General features: G+C 43.1%; 1 protein-coding gene across 47 annotated transcripts in view; it reads left to right on the forward strand.

The window, feature by feature from the left end:
- The window catches only part of ank3b (ankyrin 3b), a 145,375-nt gene that overhangs the window by 99,421 nt on the left and 23,603 nt on the right, over positions 1–22,351 (forward strand). For 18 of the 47 annotated variants that reach the window (XM_029120219.2, XM_029120214.2, XM_029120204.2 and 15 more), the window contains 16 exons: positions 227–322; positions 485–557; positions 732–791; positions 1,263–1,298; positions 5,949–6,072; positions 10,689–10,791; positions 10,927–10,971; positions 14,026–14,135; positions 14,414–14,446; positions 15,405–15,629; positions 16,019–16,117; positions 17,131–17,285; positions 17,651–17,862; positions 18,141–18,445; positions 21,036–21,264; positions 21,472–21,597. In XM_029120219.2, the coding sequence (XP_028976052.2) occupies positions 227–322; positions 485–557; positions 732–791; positions 1,263–1,298; positions 5,949–6,072; positions 10,689–10,791; positions 10,927–10,971; positions 14,026–14,135; positions 14,414–14,446; positions 15,405–15,629; positions 16,019–16,117; positions 17,131–17,285; positions 17,651–17,862; positions 18,141–18,445; positions 21,036–21,264; positions 21,472–21,597 (2,031 nt within the window). Of the gene's footprint in view, positions 1–226; positions 323–484; positions 558–731; positions 792–1,262; positions 1,299–5,948; positions 6,073–7,625; positions 7,641–10,688; positions 10,792–10,926; positions 10,972–14,025; positions 14,136–14,413; positions 14,447–15,404; positions 15,630–16,018; positions 16,118–17,130; positions 17,286–17,650; positions 17,863–18,140; positions 18,446–21,035; positions 21,265–21,471; positions 21,598–22,351 lie in introns of all 47 variants that reach the window. The other 29 variants (XM_029120245.2, XM_029120230.2, XM_029120247.2 and 26 more) reach the window with 21 other exon arrangements.

Consider the following 22,351-nt stretch of genomic DNA (forward strand, 5'->3'; position numbering starts at 1 on the left):
CAGCCAATTTTAATAATGTTTTTCTCTAACTGGTCTTTTGACCAATCAGCTTTGAAGAAAACAAATGATTGAGAAATGAAAATCTGGATTGCCCTGGCTGTGTAAATGCACGTTGTGTACTTCATTTAGCTTCAGAGTAAAGGGTTGGGGTCTGTGGTTGGGGTTAAGGGTAACAACATGTTAAGGGTAACAGCATGTAACTATGTGTGTCACCCTAACTCTCCAGAACGGCAACACAGCCTTGTCTATCGCCAGGAGGCTGGGGTACATCTCTGTTGTGGACACTCTGAAGGTTGTCACTGAGGAAACACTGACATCCCTGGTGAGGCAAACAACTGTTTTAAAGTGAAATGTGTGCCTTTTCTTCTTAATTGTCTTCTTAATTGGAAGTAACATTACTAGAACAGGAAAATCACCTCTTTGACTAAATTAATTAATTACGTCCTTGATTTGAGTGATTGACAAACATGTTTCCCTTGTCTAGACGGTGATTGAGAAACATAAGATGAATGTCCCTGAAACAATGAACGAGGTTTTGGACATGTCCGATGATGAAGGTAAGAGATCCAGCAGAAAGATCCCTTACACTCTTAAATAACCATCATAAATCCCCATGTATAGCTAATGGTGTTAGATATATGCATTATGTTGCTTTTTTGTATTTTTTCTCAAATATTTATTCAATTCATATTTATGTTTTTTCTAACACTTCATTCATTCAAATTACACAGTTCGTAAAGCCAATGTGCCTGAAATGCTCACTGAGGACTATTTATCTGATGTTGAAGAAGGTATTTTCCACTTTTAGATTTTCTTTCTTTTTTTCTTTTTCTCCCTTTTGTTGGCAAGTGTTTGAGCTGCCTCTCTTCTTCTCTCCCTTTAGTCTGTCCGTCTAAGACTAACCACATCTCTTAACTGTCTCACGCTTAGTATGTTGTCATGAACAGTTTATAAAAACGCTTTGGTGTCTGTGGAATATCCTTCATCTGGGTTACCAGGCAATGTTCAAGCTATTAAATGTTTATTTTTTTTAGTCAAGTGTACACAGATGTGATTTTCTGGTTTGTGTACCTGAAAACAAATGTTATTAACACTCATTATTTCCGCTGCTGAGGGATTCAGAGCCAGAGCGACAGAAAGACAAAGAGAAAATTCTCTATTGCTTCCTAAACAATTTGCCGAGTTTGTATATAGCAGAGTTATTATTACTTAAATGAAATTGGTTCAGTGAAGACTTAATCCAGGAACCTTGTTTTTAACAGAAATGGAATATCAGTGTGCGTTCGAGAGCTACTGTCGTAAGTGCCGAGTTTGACTTTACATTAATGCTACTAAACACAATCTAATAGTGTTTGTGATTAAATAATATAAATAATAATATTGACTTATCTTGCACTTGGTCTGGGTGCGAGAGTATAGTGGACAGATTTAACTGGCTTGATATGTGACACTGAAGTAACTCAATAATTTGGTGTGTAGTTACTCTCTACTGCCACTGGCAAAGCCATTGCATAACTGAGATGTCATGATATTAACTGTAGTATATCACTGTTACAAACAAACTGTAACGCTAAACATAGATCACTGATTTAGTTAGCGTTATAAGATGACAAACAAAGATTACTAATTTATTTAACATTATACCATGATCAACACAGATCACTGATTTAGCTAGCATTATAACATGACAAACAAAGATGACTGATTTAGCTAGCATTATAACATGACAAACAAAGATGACTGATTTAGCTAGCATTATAACATGACAAAAAAAGATCACTGATTTAGTTAACATTATAACATAATAACCATTGATCACTGATTTAGTTAACATTATAACATGATAACCATTGATCACTGATTTAGTAAACACTTTGAAGTTAAGATTAGAGTAACACACTGGAAAGGAGTTTAACATTTCCCTCCAGGTTTGTTTCACATGGCCTTTAACCCATAGCCAGACAAGGTCCAGCTAGATCTGAATCCAGTCATTTACTTCACCATGCCCTGAAATTAGCTGGTGTTGGATGCCAACTCTTCCACACCGTCGCCCCATGGGACTGGCCTCCGGCCTCACTGTCAAATTATTGCCCCCAGTGGGAATGAGTGACCCCTTTACATCAGACTGGATATGACTGAGGAGGAGAGAGAGCACTGCTGTAGTCTCTGTTTCACAACACTCCCACAGGGGAATCAATGCTTCTAGTTTAAACTAGAGGGAGAAATTAGGGTAGGCAAACAACATAATGTAATCTATTTGGACCAGAGCAAAGGTTTGCCCTCGACAGGGCAATGATCCAAGGTGCCAGCACTTTCACATCTTAAATTTTTCTAATGCCAATCTGCAAATGAGGCTAAAATTAGCTTGGTTTACAGGCAGGACCAGGAGGCCATCTGTTCTATATGCACACCTTTCATGTATTTCTTTACTCAGCGTTGAGACCGGATCTCCGATTTAACAGGGGTTGTCAGAATGGCTGTCCGGCATGGAGGTGGGCAGGAGGGCAGGGAGGTGGGCTGTCCGGCATGGAGGTGGGCAGGAGCGCAAGGAGGTAGATAGGAAGGTGGGCTGTCCGGCAGGAGGGCAGGGAGGTGGGTACAAATGCAGGAAGGTAGGCAGGAAGAAAGGGAGGTGGGCAAGTAGACAGGGAGCTGAGCATGAAGGCAGGCAGGCAGGAGGCATTACCCAGCCACCACAGATTTACCCAGCCACCACAGATTTACCCAGCCACCACAGAGTTACCCAGCCACCACAGAGTTACCCTGCCGCCTCTGGGACTTCCTAAATCATACCAGAGTTACTCAGCCACCACAGAGTTACCCAGGCACCACACAGTCACCCTGCCACCCCTGGGACATCATTGATCATACCAGAGTTACCCAGCCACAACTGGGACATCCTATATCATACCAGAGTTACCCAGCCACCACTGGGACATCCTAGATCATACCAGATTTACCCAGCCACCACTGAGACATCCTAAATCATACAAGAGTTTCCCAGCCTCCACTGAGACATCCTAAATCAAACCAGAGTTACCCAGCCACTACTGGGACATCATAGATCATACCAGATTTAACCAGCCACCACTTGGACATCATAGATCATACCAGATTTAACCAGCCACCACTTGGACATCATAGATTATACCAGATTTAACCAGCCACCACTTGGACATCATAGATCATACCAGAGTTACCCAGCCACCACTGGGACATCATAGATCATACCAGAGTTACCCAGCCACCACTGGGACATCCTAAATAATACCAGAGTGACCCAGCCACCACTGGAACATCGTAAATAATACCAGAGTTACCAAGCCATCACTGGGACATCCTAGATCATGCCAGAGTTACCCAGCCACCACTGGGACACCCTAAATCATACCAGAGTTACCCAGCCACCACTGGGACACCCTAAATCATACCAGAAACTTCTAAAGGCTAACCTCAATCTGCTGTTTATACCTGGGCTAGCTCTATGCTTTAGACTTTGGCTTATTTGGTTCAGGAATATGTGGTTAAACTTTGAGTGTTTCAGTGCAGTGCAACATAAGTTCATGTTGTTGAATCCAGGGCATAACCCGAAGCTGATAACTACATGTGCAAGAGACAGACAGACAAACAGACCAGAGGATCTGTCCAGAGGTTCTGTTTGTACTAGGGCCCGGTCCAGAAGATCTGTTTGGGCTAGGGCTCAGTGCAAAGGATCTGTTTGGGCTAGGGCTCAGTGCAAAGGATCTGTTTGGGCTAGGGCTCAGTCCAGAGGATCTGGGGGGGGGGGGGTCTGGTTGTGTCTGCTATAGGTGTGAGCGAACTGTTCAACAGCATGACGCTGTAAGACCCCCAGCAGGCAGGCGGACAGGGGGCGGGAGAAAGCTGATCTGTTTGTGTAAGGGAGCAACACAGAGAGAGGAAGACAAAACGAGTGAATACGGCGAGTGACTGAGAGAGGGAGCGTGCAAAAGAGAGGGAGGGTGAGACCAAGAGAAAGAGAGGCAGAGAGAAAGCTGGGGGGAGCAGGGGGAGAGAGAGTACGGTAAGCGTCAGAGAAAGACAAAGTGAGTACGGGTAAGAGAGTGCAACCGAGAGAGGGAGAGACAGTCACTGACAGAGGGAGAGACAGTCACTGACAGAGGGAGAGACAGTCACTGAGAGAGAGAGAGACAGTCACTGAGAGAGAGAGAGACCGTCACTGAGAGCCATTCGCTCAGAAAGTTTGTTGAGTGCAGAGCTGGTGACTGAATCCCCTGAACTGGCGGTTACATAGTAAGTTACTGAGGAATTGGGAGAGAGGCTTGTTGGGGGAGACAGAGACACAGGCGGAGAACGCGTGTTGTGGAGTGAGTGATAGTGGGATAATGCTTGAAAGGAAATTATTTTGAGGAATGTAACCAGATGAGGTCTGTAAAGTTTTTTAGGGTTTCTGCGGTTAAGCCGGGGGGAGGGATCAGCAGTGGGAAGAGGGGTCTGACTGGGGGGTTAGGGGCAGGGGGGGGGGGGGTTCTCTTTTGTCACTGCTGGAATGCAGTTTTCCATTCACTGCCTGGCTGGCTGGTTAGTCGACTGACAGGTTGGCATGTTGGTGTTGGTTGGCTAGTTGCTGGCAGGCTGGCTAGTTTGTTGGTTGGTTGGTTGGCTGACTAGCTAGCTTGTGGTTGGCTGGCAGTTTGAATGGTTGGCTGGTTGGTTCGTTGGGTACTTAACTGCGTGGGTGTGTAAGAGAGCAAGAGAGTTAGTCAACAGGTTGATCATTTGGGGTGGAGTGTTTTGGTTTGTCAGTTGTGTGGGTTTCTGAACTTGCTCTACCTTTTCCTATTTTAACCTTTCCTTTACTCTGTCGACTCTCTTGAGGTAAAGGTATGTGACAAGGTACAAAACAGGACAGACAGACAGCACAGGGTGGTTGGATTTGGGACAGTGGAACAGGCCTGCAGGCTTCTATTGATCCTCCTAAACAACCCTCTTCTCTGATGACTGTGATTCTGCTAGACGTGTTGTCAAAGATTGTTTATAGGAGAGAGGACTAGGTCAGGATTAGAGAGGACTGAGTCAGGATTAGAAATGACCAGGTCAGAATTAGATGACTGTGTTAGGGTTAAAGAGAGGAATGGGTTAGGTTTAAATGGTACTGGGTCAGTATTTGAGAGGACTGGGTCAGGGTTAAATAAGACTGGTTCAGGGTTAAACATAGGACTGGGTCAGGGTTAGAGAGGACTGGATCAGGGTTAGAGAGGACTAGGTCAGGATTAGAGAGGACTGAGTCAGGATTAGAGAGGACTGAGTCAGGATTAGAGAGGACTGGGTCAGGATTAGAGAGGACTAGGTCAGAATTAGATGACTGAGTCAGGGTTAGAGAGGACTGGGTCAGGATTAGAGAGGACTGGGTCATGGTTAGAGAGGACTGGGTCATGGTTAGAGAGGACTTGGTCATGGTTAGAGAGGACTGGGTCATGGTTAGAGAGGACTTGGTCATGGTTAGAGAGGACTGGGTCATGGTTAGATAGGACTGGGTCATGGTTAGAGAGGACTGGGTCATGGTTAGAGAGGACTTGGTCATGGTTAGAGAGGACTGGGTCAGGGTTAGAGAGGACTGGGTCAGGGTTAGAGAGGACTGGGTCATGGTTAGAGAGGACTGGGTCATGGTTAGATAGGACTGGGTCATGGTTAGAGAGGACTGGGTCATGGTTAGAGAGGACTGGATCAGGGTTAGAGAGGACTGGGTCAGGGTTAGAGAGGACTGGGTCATGGTTAGAGAGGACTGGGTCAGGGTTAGAGAGGACTGGGTCATGGTTAGAGAGGACTGGATCAGGGTTAGAGAGGACTGGGTCAGGGTTAGAGAGGACTGGGTCATGGTTAGAGAGGACTGGGTCAGGGTTAGAGAGTGGACTGGTTCAGGTTGGATCAGGTCGAATGTTTAACTAAATGACTGGTTGTGATGTCAGGTGAGGATGCGATGACGGGTGACACGGATAAGTACCTGGGTCCCCAGGACCTGAAAGAGCTGGGAGACGACTCTCTGCCCCAGGAGGGATACATGGGTTTCAGCATCGGAGCACGCAGCGCCAGGTAACAGACCCACAATACCCACCGTCGCTACTGAAGTCATTGACTGCTATGCTGTGGCACAATAAATTCTATCAATAAAAATGTATAACATATTTTAAAGTGGAGTTTCCATCACATGCAGTGGTGTTACTTGCATATGTTTGTAGACATTATCACAATCAACCTGTTGAATGAGTTTTCTTAGTTTGAGCACAGCAGCATCACTGTGATAAAAATAGTTGAGTTATTTAGAGCCAAATATAGAGGACAATTTAAAACCGGTACCATATTAGCGCTTTTGATCATTCCATCTATCTAATCATTTGAAGAATTTGGAATCTTTTTGCACAGCAGTGTTAAACGTCTGAAACTTCTGCAAACTGCTATTGGTCAACTTAGCCAATGTAGAGCTAACATGGCTGCCATAAAAATGTGTGTCAAGCTGTGTTTTTGTATTAGGATGTTGTTTACATAGCTCCATGGTTTCATAGCTCCATGGTTACATATCTCCATGGTTACTTATCTCCATGGTTACTTATCTCCATGGCTACTTATCTCCATGGTTTCATAGCTCCATGGTTACAAAAGCTCTGTGATTTCATAGCTACATGCTTTCATATCTCCATGGTCAGTGTGTATAAAATGTGTGTGGAACTGGTTCCCTGGTTCAATACCTATGTAATGACAAGTTTAGCTTGTGGCTAATTTAATGGTTGACTTCCAGTTTAGAAGCTGCAGGGGATTTTCCCCTCAATTTAGACATCAATGTCCAATCAGTCAGAGGCACATGTACCCAGCTGGACAACAGGATATTGGAACCATGCTGGATGTCATCAACCCAAGCAGTACTTGGTCTCATATAGACATACATGTTCCGTTCTTCATAGTGTGCACGGCTCAAGGCCTGACATGTCATTCAGCACGTACATCACTGGCCAATGTATCAAAATGTGTTGCAAATATGTATTTTGAATATGTTTTTTGGAGAGCATTTGCACATTGGCAAAAAATCAGCACAACATCAGAACAGAATGTTGATGCCTGGTCAACGTACATTATAAACAATGTAGAACTAAGAGTTTTGGGGTATTTTGACCAGATAAATAGTAGATTGCATTTCAAGGTGTTTGGCAAAGCTTGGGTCAAGGACTCATTGGTTACCTACTGTGTGATTTTGAGAAAGAAAATTAGCAGCTTTAACTCTTCCTGTTAGGCTGTGTTTATACAGGCAGACCAGTAATTGGCAAAAGAGCTGATCTGATTTGTCAGAAGACCAATTAGTAGATTAAGATCAGGATTGGCCTGCCTGTATATACCTCTTCTTTGTCTGCCTGCATGATGCTGTCTGACCTCAGGCCCCTGATGCCTCAGGCTGCCTTATCGATCAATTAACCAACCACTGTGATCAGCAACCGAAGCGACTCAATCAGGTCGCCACAGATCAGCCTGGAGCATTATGGGTTGTCTCGGAGAGCGTTGTAGTGTAACACATGGACCCATTACAGCCACTGCCTTTCTGCTTTGCTCTCTCTGCTTTGTTGCTGTTTGGATGTTTTCCCATTTCAACCATCTAGTCCCAAGGTCTGCAGGTAAGAAGGCATGATGTGTTCACAGATCCCCAACCGTCATCACAAATCCATTGAATACCTTTGTGATGTCTCTCATTTACTCCTCTGGTTCATTTTATTGACAGTTTGGTCACGGTCCTTTTGAAGTGTGACTTTTCCTTTGAGTTTGGCTGGTTTGCGATGTACCAGTGTTGTCCAGGTTGTTGAACAAGGTCTTGCTGATGCTTCCTCCGCATTGGTACTCTATGTTGTGTTGTAACGATGCATCCATTTGGTTTGGTTCAGTGTGGAGTGACATTTTCTCAAGCTTCCAGGGATCTACCGTACGTTAATTCTACTCTGGTAGAGACCAGATCCTCTGTATTTGTCCCTGCCAAGCATCTCATTTTGCTGCGTCTTACACAGACACACCCTTTCTCATCTTTCATTCAGTAACATCTCCCTAAATGCATAGAACCAGCTTTAAAACGTGTCTGATGTGAAAAGATCCAATGTGATTGGTTAAAAAAAAAAAAAAACACCTAGTGGATAAAATTTGACTGCCTGTTTAAACGCAGCTTTCCATCCCCTCTACAACGGCTTGTGACCAGAAAGGCACTTACAAAGTAGATTCCCCCTCTGTCTTACTATCTCCCAATAGGACACCTACTTGATGGTAGTAGGGGGCAGGCTGCTAAGGCTGTCAACTGATACATACATTCCATACACGACATTCCAGAACGCTACACTTTCTAGATCTAAAATAGAAGCAAGCAGTTAAAGCTTGCTGCCGAGAATAGACTTCTCCTAGTGTCTACTAGCTGCCTTACACTGCCAGGGAGCAAAGACACCTCTATCTTAACGGTTGTTAAGTGACACATACAGCTATTCACCTGGGTGTAAAGGGCCCATCTGTCTCTGGAAGGGCTGCACTGAACAATGGTAGAAAGCAGTATTGGCGTGCTAAAAAGCCTCCGTCTTACTTTCGATGATGGATAGCTCATATGTCCTTATCCTTTAGTTTAGTTGCAGATTCATTGATTAATTTTTTTTTATTTACAATTCAGCTCATGTAGACACACTATCAGACATTATCATACAAGCCCGTTTCCAAAAAGGTTGGGTGCTGCGTAAAATGCTAATAAAAACAGAAAGCAACATATCAAATGTTGAAACTGTGAAATGTTAGTGGATTTGGAAAAATACATGCCCATTTTGAATTTGCCAGCAACACATTTCAAAAACGTTGGGAAAGAGGCATGTTTACCAGTGTGTTGAATCAACTCTTCTCTCTGTTATTGTTTGGGAACTGAGGAGACCGATTGTTGTAGTTTTGAAAGTGAAATATTTTCCCATTCTTGCTTGATAAGATTTCAGCTGCTCAACAGTTCCGGTGTCTCCTTTGTCTCCATTTTTTGCTTTAATGCGCCGAATGTTTTCAACGGGTGACAGGTCTGGACTGCAGGCAGGCCAGTTTAGCACACAGACTGTTTTATTACCATGCTGTTGTAATATGTGCAGAATGTGGTTTGGCATCGTCTTGCTGAAATAAGCAAGGCCTTCCCTGAAAAAGATGTCGTCTGGAAGGCAGCATAGGTTTCTCCAAAACCTGTATATATTGTTCAGCATTAATGGGGCCTTCACAGATGTGCAAGTCACCCATGCCGTGTTCAGTAATGCACCCTCATACCATAACGTATGCTGGCTTTTGAAGTGTGCGCTGATAAGAAGATGAATGGTCCCTCTCCTCTTTAGTCTGGAGGACGCACTGTCCATTATTCCCAAAAATGATTTGATTAATCAGACCAGAGGACAGTTTTTCACTTTGCCTTATTCCTATCTTAAATGAGCTTGGGCCCAGAGACAACGGCGGCATTTATCGATCTTGTTTATATCTGGTTTCTCCTTTGCAAAGGTAGGAGCTTTAACTTGCATTTGTGGATGAAGCAACATACTGTGTTCAAAGACAGGAGTGTTCCTGAGCAGTGACTTCCACTACAGAATCCTGTCTGTTTTTAATGTAAAGCCGTCTGAGCCAGAGTGCCAGAGGATCACGGCCATCCAATATTGTTTTTCGGCCTTGTCCCTTGCATACAGGGATTTTTCCGGATTCTCTGGATCTTTTAATGATATTATGTACCATACACGATGAGATCCCCAAACTCTTTAAAATTTTACTTTGAGAAACGTTATTCTTAAATTGTTGCACTATTTGCCTGCGCAGTCTTTCACGTAGTGGTTGAACCCCTCCCCATTCTTACTTCTGACAGACCCATCCTTTCTGGGATGATCTTTTAATACCCAGTCATGTTAGTGACCTATTGCCCATTGACCTAATTAGTTGTGTAATATTCCACAATTATTTCTTTTTTGCGTTACACAACGTTTCCAGTGTTGCGATGCCTCTATTCCAGATTTTTTTGTGACATGTTGCTAGCATCAAATTCAAAGTGAGCATGTATTTTTCAAGAAACAATAAAATGTCTCACTTTCAACATTTTATGTTGTCTTTGTACTATTTTTTATTGAATATAGGGTTTAAATGATTTGCAGATCATTGCATTCTGTTTTTATTTACATTTTACGCAGCATCCCAGCTTTTTTGGAAACGGTGTTGTACACCATCACACATTATCAAGCATTATCACACACCGTCACACATTATGGCACATCATCATGCATTATCACACCATCACACATTATCACACACCATTACAAATTATCTCACACCATCACACACCACGAGACACCTTCACCGCACACCATCACCCACCATTACAAACCGTCACGTGTAAACATACACACCACAACACACCATCATGCACTATCAGACCTCCGTAAAACAACATCCCAGACAGACACACACCGTCCTACAGCCTCGTTCCATCTGCAATGTATCGCTCATGTCCAGCCAGTGGCTCATCCTGTTCAGTGGGTGGTAGTTCTGTTGTATGAAGCGAGTGTTCCCTGGAAGCTGCATGTTGTAATATGTTTTCTTTCTGTTCACCTCACCCTCTCATCATCCCTCTGCTTGCCTGCCCCGCCCTGCCTGTTGTTGCTGTGGTAACTTGGTACTGCTGTAAACAACAGCCTGCGCTCCTTCAGTTCGGATAGGTCCAATACCCTGAACCGTACCTCCTTCACCAGAGACAGCATGATGATTGAAGAGATACTGGCTCCTTCCAAGGACACGGTATGACCTGTCTGTCTGTCTGTCTCTGTCTGTCTGTTTTTTTCTCTCTCTGCCTCTCCCTCTTTTTTTTTATCCCTTTCTCTTTTTTTCTCCTCTGTTCTTAAACACATGTCTTTTGTTCCCTTACTACTTCAGGCTCTCTGTAGAGACTTATCGTTCATTTCTGAACCCCAGAGTAAGGTATATTATGCAATCAATGTTTATGTATTCATTACTCACCTTCAGACACAAACTGGCTTTGCTCTATGCAGCTGGTTCTGTTCTAATAGTTAGATAATAATGGATTTGTTATAATGGTTCTGCAATAATGGTACTTCAATAATAAGATTTGTGACTTAAAAAACTATGCAATAAATCTCATTTTGGCCCCTAAATCGTCCAGTGGAATAGTCACTGCCTCACAGTCAGCTGTGTCATTCTTAGGTTCAAATCCTGCTTAGCTCAGGGGTCCTACAAAGGGCTTTAGAATTACTTTGGTTGCCTTGCCTCTTTCGGCAGCTTGGGCACCTGACTGAGTGAGCAGCACAATAAAAGCCAGAATGGCACTGGAAATGCTTCAGAAGGCACATCTGGGCATTGACTGTCCCAAATCTGCTGGGCGTTGCTTCAATGAAGCATGGCCTTGAACCCAATTTTGATATCTAAATTAGGGGGGGAAATTGGGTAACAGTGTCCCCGGCACCTGGCAGTGTGAGAATACAGTTAAAGCATCATGGCTAAATAGAATAAATTACTATAGACCTACATAGTCTGTACTGGTTCCTAATTAAGCACTCCCATTATTATGCCATTATGATGATACAGGTGCTGGTCATAACATTTCAATATAATCTAAAAGTTGATTTATTTCAGTAATTCCATTCAAAAAGTGAAACTTGTATAATGTATACATTCATTCCACACAGACTGATATATTTCAAGTGTTTATTTCTTTTAATTTTGATGATTATAACTGACAACTAATGAAAACCCCAAATTCAGTATCTCAGAAAATTTGAATATTGTGAAAAGGTTCCATATTGAAGACACCTGGTGCCACACTCTAATCAGCTAATTAACCCAAAACACCTGCAATGGCCTTTAAATGGTCTCTCAGTCTAGTTCTGTGGGCAACACAATCACAGGGAAGACTGCTGACTTGACAGCTGTCCAAAAGATGACCATTGACACCTTGCACAAGGTCATAGCTAAAGAGGCTGGCTGTTTCACAGAGCTCTGTGTCCAAGCACATTAATAGAGAGGCGAAGGGAAGGAAAATATGTGGTAGAAATAAGTGTACAAGCAATAGGGATAACCACACCCTGGAGAGGATTGTGAAACAAAACCCATTAAAAAATGTCGGGGAGATTCACAAAGAATGGACTGCAGCTGGAGTCAGTGCTTCAAGAACCACCATGCACAGACGTATGCAAGACATGGGTTTCAGCTGTCGCATTCCTTGTGTCAAGCCACTCTTGAACAAGACACAGCGTCAGAAGCGTCTCACCTGGGCTAAAGACCAAAAGTACTGGACTGCTGCTGAGTTATGTTCTCTGATGAAAGTAAATTTTGCATTTCCTTTGGAAAACAAGGTCCCAGAGTTTGGAGGAAGAGAGGAGAGGTACAGAATCCACGTTGCTTAAAGTCTAGTGTAAAGTTTCCACAGTCAGTGATGGTTTGAGGTGCCATGTCATCTGCTGGTGTTGGTCCACTGTGTTTTCTGAGGTCCAAGGTTAACGCAGCCATCTACCAGGAAGTTTTAGAGCACTTCATGCTTCCTGCTGCTGACCAAATTTACGGAGATGCAGATTTCATTTTCCAACAGGACTTGGCACCTGCACACAGTGCCAAAGCTACCAGTACCTGGTTTAAGGACCATGGTATCACTGTTCTTAATTGGCCAGCAAACTCGCCTGACCTTAACCCTATAGAAAATCTATGGGGTATTGTGAAGAGCAAGATGCGATACGCCAGACCCAACAATGCAGAAGAGCTGAAGGCCACTGTCAGAGCAACCTGGGCTCTCATAACACCTGAACAGTGCCACAGACTGATCGACTCCATGCCACGCCGCATTCCTGCAGTAATTCAGGCAAAAGGAGCCTCAACTATTTATTGAGTGCTGTACATGCTCATACTTTTCAGTTGGCCAACATTTCCAAACAAATTTTTTTTGTATTGGTCTTAAGTAATATTCTAATTTTCTGAGATACTGAATTTGGGATTTTCATTAGTTGTCAGTGATAATCATCACAATTAAAAGAAATAAACATTTGAAATATATCAGTCTGTGTGTAATCAATGAATATAATATACAAGTTTCACTTTTTGAATGGAATTACTGAAATAAATCAACTTTATGATGATTTTCTTTTTATATGACCAGCACCTGTATATGAAGTAAAAACTATTTTATTCAATTTCTGTCAGGATTATTATTTTTACCTCAAGTGCATGTGTTATTTTTGGAATGCCTGACAATTGATTAACGTGTTTGAAGTTATTTTATTATTCAGGCTGTACCCAACACTATTGAATGGCAGGGCTGTCCCAACATTGTTGAACGGCAGGGCTGTCCCAACACTGTTGAACCGCAGGGTTTTCCCAACACTGTTGAACCGCAGGGCTTTCCCAACACTTTTGAATGGCAGGGCTGTCCCCACGCTGTTGAACGGCAGGGCTTTCCCAACACTGTTGAATGGCAAGGCTGTCCCAACACTGTTAAATAGCAGGGCTGTCCCAACACTGTTGAATGGCTGGTCTGTCCCCACGCTGTTGAACGGCAGGGCTTTCCCAACACTGTTGAATGGCAAGGCAGTCCCAACACTGTTGAACGGCAGGGCTGTCCCAACACTGTTGAACGGCAGGGCTGTCCCAACACTGTTGAACGGCAGGGCTTTCCCAACACTGTGATCTGATCTCCTTTCTGTCCTCTCTGTCTATATTTGTCCTGTCCTTTCTGTTTGTATGTATGCCTCTGTCTGTCCCTTTCGGTCATGTCTGTCCTCTCCTAACCTGTCCTCTTCATTAACTTTATTTTCCTAACCTGTTCTTTCCTAACCTGCCCTTTCCTAACCTGTCCTCTCCTAAACTGTCCTCTTCATTAACTTTCTTTTCCTAACCTGTTCTTTCCTAACCTGTCCTCTCCTAACCTGTTCTCTCCTAAACTGTCCTCTTCATTAACTTTCTTTTCCTAACCTGTTCTTTCCTAACCTGTTCTCTCCTAACCTGTCCTCCCTGTGTTTCTCTCTCCAGCGTCTGGCGGTGGCCAACAAGGACTGTGACTCTGAGTCTTTGAGACGGTACAGCTGGGCTCCTGATGCTCTGGACAACGTCAACATGGTGTCCAGCCCCATACACTCTGGGTAAGGAACAGCATCACCTACGTCCAGATTAGTCTTGCTGTTGTTGAATACAAGGTCACATATCTTCATCCAGAAGAAAACAGCCATGAAGAGCATTCTTCCTTTATCTGTCATTATCTAACTCATTCTTTTTCCATTATTTCCTTTTTCATCCCTCACTCTTTCATATTTATAGTTCTAGATATTTTCTGTCTTTATTTGATCTGCTAGTATGAATCAAAATGACTATCATTATCCCTCCTCTTCCTCCTCCTCTTTCCACTCTTCCTCTCCTGCAGCTTTTCCTCTCCTATGCCCCAGTATGACTCCAGGTGATAAATGGTGCCACTATTCCCACGGTTACACTCTGTTGTTACCACGGTTTCTCTCAGTGCTTGTTTTTACCTCACATTGACACAATTACAAGAGGACATCAAGTTCTGACTAAAAACACCATTACCCCCTAAGGCACCATGTTCGTTAACAACACCATTACACCCTAAGATACCATGTTGATTAACATCACCGTTACACCCTAAGACACTATGTTGATTAACAATACCATTACACCATGAAACACCACGTTGATTAACAACACCATTACACCGTAAGACACCATGTTGATTAACATCACCATTACACCGAGATACCATATTGATTAACATCACCATTACACCACGAAACACCATATTGATTAACATCACCATTACACTGTAAGACGCCATGTTGATTAACAACACCATTAAACCCTTAGACGCCATGTTGATTGACAACAGCATAACCCCCATGATATAATGTTGATTTACGACACTATTAAATCCCTAATAACGACACTAAATACACCATTAGATCCCCAGACACTACATTACAATAAAAAAACACTATTACACCTTAAGACACCATGTTATGATAGCAGCACCTCCGTTGTTGTGAAGCATGGAATGTTGTGAGATCAGTTTACTGTCTGACTTCCTAATATCATAACATGTTATATGACATTATATTATATGACCAAACTAACTTCTTTTGCATATGTATCTAAGCTTAGCCTCACTGAAGACCGGTCACTAGTCACTACATTTAAATAACAAAGTTCTCCCACATACTTAGCAAAACCAGGTTCTTCTTTGTTTTCTACTTGTCTTTCTGTCATCTTCTTGTGTGTGTTTTTGTGTAGGTGAAGATGATCCCAGCATGGGGAAGCGTCTCCACAGTCAGGCAAAAACTTTTATTGTACTTTATTACTGAACGGTCACTCCCACTCCTTCCTTCCTTCCTTCCTTCCTGTAGGTTCCTGGTTAGTTTCATGGTGGATGCCCGTGGCGGCTCCATGAGGGGAAGTCGCCATAACGGCATGCGCATCATCATCCCGCCTAGGAAGTGCACAGCGCCGACTCGCATCACCTGTCGCCTGGTGAAGAGACACAAACTGGCCACACCCCCACCCATGGTGGAGGGAGAGGGATTGGCCAGCAGGCTGGTGGAGGTGGGGCCAGCTGGAGCTCAGTTCCTGGGGTAGGCCTTTAGACAGTTAAATTATTATGCTGTTCAGTTACCTGTGTTTTGGTTTGTTTGTTTTGATGCTTCTTTCCTCATTTTCATAGAACCCATATGCGTTTTTCGTGTTGTGGTGATTTGGTGTTTCACCGTTGAGATAGAGGAGCTTGTCTACCCTTGTTTCCATCCCAATACATACCCCAGTAGATCCCCTAAAAGCACGAAACTATTGGTACAGGCCCACCCCAGTCCCAGCATGCGTAAGACAAGCATGTAAACAGACCAGGGGGTGTAACTGGGTTATAAAAAAGCCCGCACCAGTTAGATATAGTCAAACTTGTGTTGTTTAGTAATGACAGTTTGTCCTCTTCTGTGTCTTTATCGCTGCTTGGATGGATGTTACTCAGTAAACTACACCTTCCTAGAAAGCTCCCATCGCTAGACGATGGAGAGAAGTTGGTTAGCCGAGTCCTGCAGCTGGGACCACGAGGAACACAGTTTATTGGGTAGGAGGAGCATCCCTCCCCACAGAGAGACATCAGGCTGTCCATGCTGGATAATATTATTGCCACATCCATCCCTATAATTTCATTCTGAGTTCTAGCCACTTCCATTTGTACCTGTGTTAAATCTTTCAGTGGACTTTGTGTTTCACTGAAAGGTGGCGACGTTAGCTTGTTTTAGCTTGAGCTCTTTCCCTCCGGCTATTCCAGGTTTACCTGCTTGATGGGCATGAGTCTATTTTCAACACCAGCATCTTGCTACCATGACTGTCGATCCTTTCCCATGTTTGGTTACATTAGCCCCTGCCCTCAGCCACACGATGTTACTCGGCTTTGCCTGGTCTAGCTGTGTTCTAGGCTGCTGTTGCTGGAACAAATGTACTGTTGTTAGGGTTTGATTTTATCTAAAATATAAATACGTATATAAGAACAACAACAAGAACAAACAAATCGACATGATGTTACTTTAATCTGAATGATGATGAAGGCTGAGTGTATACATATCATCACCCTGCGTGGAGAGAAAGGGGGGTTGACTGTTTGAAGGGATTTCTGAATAGGTAATTTTTTTGTGTGTGGGGGGGGGGGGGTGTAAAATATAAATTCTTGAGTTAGGTTCTGTGTAGGATTCATTTCGTAGAATTCATTTTGTAGTATGTGCTTATGTCATGCTTAGGTTATAGTTATAACCCTGTTCATGCTGGTATCCCGCCCTCATGTTTACATGGCACACCTGGACCTCTGCTTCAGTCTTGTCTCCGAGCTCCATTCATTCTGTACATTCTGTCAAATCCACTGTAGTGAGCGCTGTTTCCACCCCACTAATTATGCTTACACTACGGATGTCAGGTCTGTTTTGTCTGGATGTGCCTCTCCATCCCCATCTCCAACACCTCCACAACAGCTTGCCCAGTTTACGAGCGCACCAGAAATGCAATGTCGACTTGGTACCCCCCACCCCGTCAACCCAGGCCCCTTGTAGCCCACTGAGAAAAGCCCTGTGGTTTTCCCTGCAGACCTGTGGTTGTGGAGATCCCTCATTTCGGTTCCATGAGAGGAAAAGAGCGTGAGCTGATTATACTGAGGAGTGAGAATGGAGAGAGCTGGAAGGAACATCTGTACGACTGTAAGACCGACGATCTCAACGAGCTACTCAACGGCATGGATGAAGGTATGAAACTGTCTAGCCTACCTGTCGCCCCCCGAAACCATACCTAAGCCCATCTAACCATAATATAACATGAACCCATCCATGAATTTGCTCAACCATAATATAACATTTAACCAGACATGAAGCTATTCAACCATAGAATAAAATATAACGATCCATGAAACTGATTAACCATTATATAATATATAACCATCTACCCAGTGGATGAAGCTATGAACAGGATGTCTACTGAACTGTCCAATATTGCTGATAGATTCTCAAATTGTGCATACAATTTTTATATCATTTTGGTCCAGTTTTTCTTTTACATTCATGGATGTTTGAGTTTTACTAACACACAGTCCAACATTTTTTTTCCTCCACAGAGCTGGACAGTGTGGAGGAACTGGAGAAGAAGCGCATCTGTCGCATAATCACCAAGGATTTTCCACAGTACTTTGCTGTGGTGTCCCGGATCAAACAAGAGACCAGCCAGATGGGCCCTGAGGGAGGAGTCCTCTCCAGCCTGACACTCCCATTGGTTCAAGCATCCTTCCCAGAGGGGGCACTTACCAAGAAGATACGAGTTGGACTGCAGGTTGGCCAGGGTTGTTTGCGCAGCTAGCAGGAGTTTCTGTAGATCCAGTCATTGTGCTAACGCTGGTTAAAATGTGCTTGTGGACTATATGAATGGTATCCACAAGTTTATCTGATTAGATAAAAGGCTTCATTCATCCCATCGAAATAGTTGTCCAAACTCTTAACATGGCTGGTTTGTCACTACCAAGACTTGGGACAATGATCACCATGTTTACTGTAGCTGTTATGAGCAGAACAAAACACATGTTAATAAATTGTGTATTTGTTTGGCTCTAGGCCCAGCCTGTTCCTGATGACACAGTGAAGAAGATCCTTGGTAACCGGGCAACCTTTAGCCCCATAGTGACCGTGGAACCTCGGCGCAGGAAGTTCCACAAACCAATCACCATGACAATACCGGTCCCGACCCTGTCAGGAGAAGGGGTCAGTAATGGCCACAAGGGAGACTCCACCCCTTGCCTGAGGTTGCTATGCAGCATCACTGGCGGTACCTCCCCTGCCCAATGGGAGGACATTACTGGGACCACACCCCTAACCTTTGTTAACGACTGCGTTTCATTCACGACCAATGTGTCTGCCAGGTAAGACTGGGTTTAGTTAGACTATAAATCACATAGTGTCTGACATGTAAGACTGGGTTTAGTTAGACTATAAGTCACATAGTGTCTGACATGTAAGACTGGGTTTAGTTAGACAATAAGTCACATAGTGTCTGACATGTAAGACTGGGTTTATTTAGACTTTAAGTCACATAGTGTCTGACATGTAAGACTGGGTTTAGTTAGACTACAAGTCACATAGTGTCTGACATGTAAGACTGGGTTTAGTTAGACAATAAGTCACATAGTGTCTGACATGTAAGACTGGGTTTTAGTTAGGCTATAAGTCACATAGTGTCTGACATGTAAGACTGGGTTTAGTTAAACAACCGGTCACGTAGTGTGGTTTAAGAGGATTGCTGGCTTTATTGGATTGTTACTCTCCATTTGATGATGATCCAAAATTTTGAATATGAAAATAATACAACATTAATACAATGTTACAGATAAAATTATCTTACATTTCCTGGCTAGTATCTGTCTCTGTACCTATCTGTGTTCCTTTACCTGTCTTTGTGTTTCTAACCTGACTGTCTCTGTATCTATGTGTTCCTAACCTTTCTGTCTCTGTGCCTGTCTTTGTGTTTCTAACCCAGGGGTTCCCAAACCTTTTTGGCCGACGACCCGATTTCAATCTAAAAAAATTATTGCGACCCCGTCCATGTGAAGAAAAATTATATGATCGTTATTTTTTTATTTGTGGCTATGAGAGCCAATTTTAATATCTGGTGACCCCACATGGGGTCGCAACCCCTAGTTTGGGAAACTGTTCTAACCGGTCCGTGTTTGTACCGATCTGTGTGTTGCTAATCTGTATGCCTGTACCTGTCTGTCTCTGTTTTTTGTTCCCAACATGTGCAGTGGATATAAAAATCTGTACACCCCTGTGAAAATGGAAGGTTTTTATGATGTAAAAGAATGAGACAAAGATAAATCATGTCAGAAAATTTTTATTTGACCTATAATGTGAACAATTCAATTGAAAAACAAACTGAAATCTTCGAGGGGGATAAATGAAAAATAAATAACCTGGTTGCATAAGTGCGCACACCTTCTTATAACTGGGGATGTGGCTGTGTTCAGAATTAACCAATCACATTCAAACTCATGTTAAATAGAAGTTATTACACACCTGCCATCATTTAAAGTGACTCTAATTAATCACAAATAAAATTCAGCTGTTCTAGTAGGATATTCCTGACATTTTCTTAGTTGCATCTAACAACAAAAGCCATGGTCCGCAGAGAGCTTCGAAAGCATCAGAGGGATCTCATTGTTGAAAGATATCAGTCAGGAGAAGGGTACAAAATAATTTCCAAAGCATTAGAAATACCATGGAACACAGTTAAGACAGTCAACATCAAGTGGAGAAAATATGGCACAACAGAGACATTACCAAGAACTGGACGTCCCTGCAAAATTGATGAAAGACGAAAAGAAAACTGGTCAGGAAGGCTTCCAAGAGGCCTACAGCAACATTAAAGGAACTGCAGGAATTTCTGGCAGGTACTGGATGTGTGCTACATGTGATAACAATCTCCCATATTCTTCATATGAATGGGCTAAGGGGTAGGGTGTCAAGACGGAAGCCTTTTCTTACAAAGAAAAACATCCAAGCCCGGCTGAAGTTTGCAAAAACAAACATCAAGTCCCCCAAAAGCACGTGGGAAAATGTGTTGTGGTCTGATGAAACCAAGGTTTAACTTTTTGGCCATAATTCCAAAAGGTATGTTTGGCGCAGAAATAACACTGCACATCACCCAAAGAACACCATACCCTCAGTGAAGCATGGTGATGGCAGCATCATGCTTTGGGGCTGTTTTTCTTCAACTGGAACCGGGGCCTTTGTCAGGGTGGAGGGAATTATGAACAGTTCCAAATACCAGGCAATTTTGGCACAAAACCTTCAGGCGTCCATTAGAAAGCTGAAGAGGAAGTTCATCTTTCAGCATGACAACAACCCAAAGCACACATCCAAATCCACAAAATCATGGCTTCACCAGAAGACGATTAACGTTTTGGAATGGCCCAGCCAGAGCCCAGACCTGAATCCAATTGAACATCTGTGGGGTGATCTGAAGAGGGCTGTGCACAGTCTGACAGATTTGGAGCCCTTTTGCCAAGAAATGTGGGCAAATATTGCCACGAAAAGGTGTGCCATGCTAATAGACTCCTTTCCAAAAAGACTGAGTGCTGTAATAAAATCAAAAGGTGCTTCAACCAAGTATTAGTTTAAGGGTGTGCACACTTATGCAGCCAGATTATTATGATTTATTTATTTTTCCCTCAAAGATTTCAGTTTGTTTTTCTATTGAATTGTTCACGTTATAGGTCACATTAAAAGTGAAAAAGGTTCTGACATGATTTATCTTTGTCTCATTTTTTTACATCACAAGAACCTGGCATTTTAACAGGGGTGTGTAGACTTTTTATATCCACTGTATGTATCTATTCCTAACCTGTCTATCTCTGTATCTGTCTGTTCCTTACCTGTCTGTCTCTGTATCTGTCTGTTCCTAACTGTCTGTCTCTGTATCTGTTTTTCTAACCCGTCTGTGTCTTTATGTTCCAGGTTTTGGCTAGCTGACTGCCACCAGATCCCAGAGACAGTGGGACTGGCCACCCAGCTGTACAGAGAGCTCATCTGTGTTCCCTATATGGCCAAGTTTGTGGTGTTTGCCAAAATGAACGACCCGGTGGAGTCCCGTCTTCGCTGCTTCTGTATGACGGATGACAAGGTGGACAAAACCCTGGAACAGCAGGAGAACTTTGAGGAGGTGGCCAGGAGCAAAGACATTGAGGTGGGTTTCACCTCCTCTATCGCCTCCTCTTTGCCTGTGTTCTTCGTCTGTCACAATGATAATAAATATATTGCAGACTAACTCTTGGATTTGAATGCAATGGTAATATTGTTGTCTGACAGGATTTCATGGTAATGTTGTTTGTCTTTTCCACAGTAATAGTGTTGTTGTTGTCTCACAGGTTGTAATAATGCTGTTGTCTCCTAGGTGTTGGAGGGCAGGCCTATCTACGTCGACTGCTATGGTAACTTAGCCCCTCTCACCAAGGCTGGACAGCAACTCGTGCTCAACTTCTACGCATTCAAGGAGAACCGGCTTCCTTTCTGTGTGAAGGTAATAATTGGTTAATGGAATCCCAGTTTTTCTGTTATGCCACCATGTCTGGTGTCAATGACTGATTTCACTTGTGAAGTAAATGTCAACTAAGCTAAAAACACAAATAAATCAATAACATCTATCACAGTAATTCAGGAGTAACATTGAAATGGAACCATTTTCCTGACTGAAATTTGACGCAGTACGGAAAACCGTAACTCTAATTGCTGGAATAGGTAAATTAAATCAGTTATAAGATTAACTGTTAGCTGTGCAGTTGCCAGTGCATATTAGGTGTATTAGGTAATGAAGGTACAAAGATATTGTCATGATTAAAGTTTTTTACACTATTTTGACTAAACAGCCTACCACCTTAAAATCCCCTTACCATTTTGTGACCTTATTTATGGTTTGGTACACCTGGGACAATCACTTGACAAGACCACTATGGGAGCATGACAGTGTCAAATGAAAATGTACTAAGATATGCTTGATCTCATCTGGGACCATGGCACAACATCTGGACCACTTTAGGGGACCCTTTCGGGATGTCCTGGAAAGGTCCTTACAACATAGAGTAACTCCTGAGGAGGTCCAACAAAAGACGCGACATGGTTTTCAGTGGTTTTGCGAAGTTACATAGTTACAACTAGAATAAGGTCCCACAGAGAATGTTCATTTGGGCCCACCGTGCAACTTCTTAAGGACCAATAAAATTAAAGCCTAACAACATTCTATAAAGGTTGTGAAATGGTCCTTAGTGGCATCCTGA

This window comes from Esox lucius, chromosome 6 (assembly GCF_011004845.1).
Source record: "Esox lucius isolate fEsoLuc1 chromosome 6, fEsoLuc1.pri, whole genome shotgun sequence".
NCBI lineage: Eukaryota > Metazoa > Chordata > Actinopteri > Esociformes > Esocidae > Esox > Esox lucius.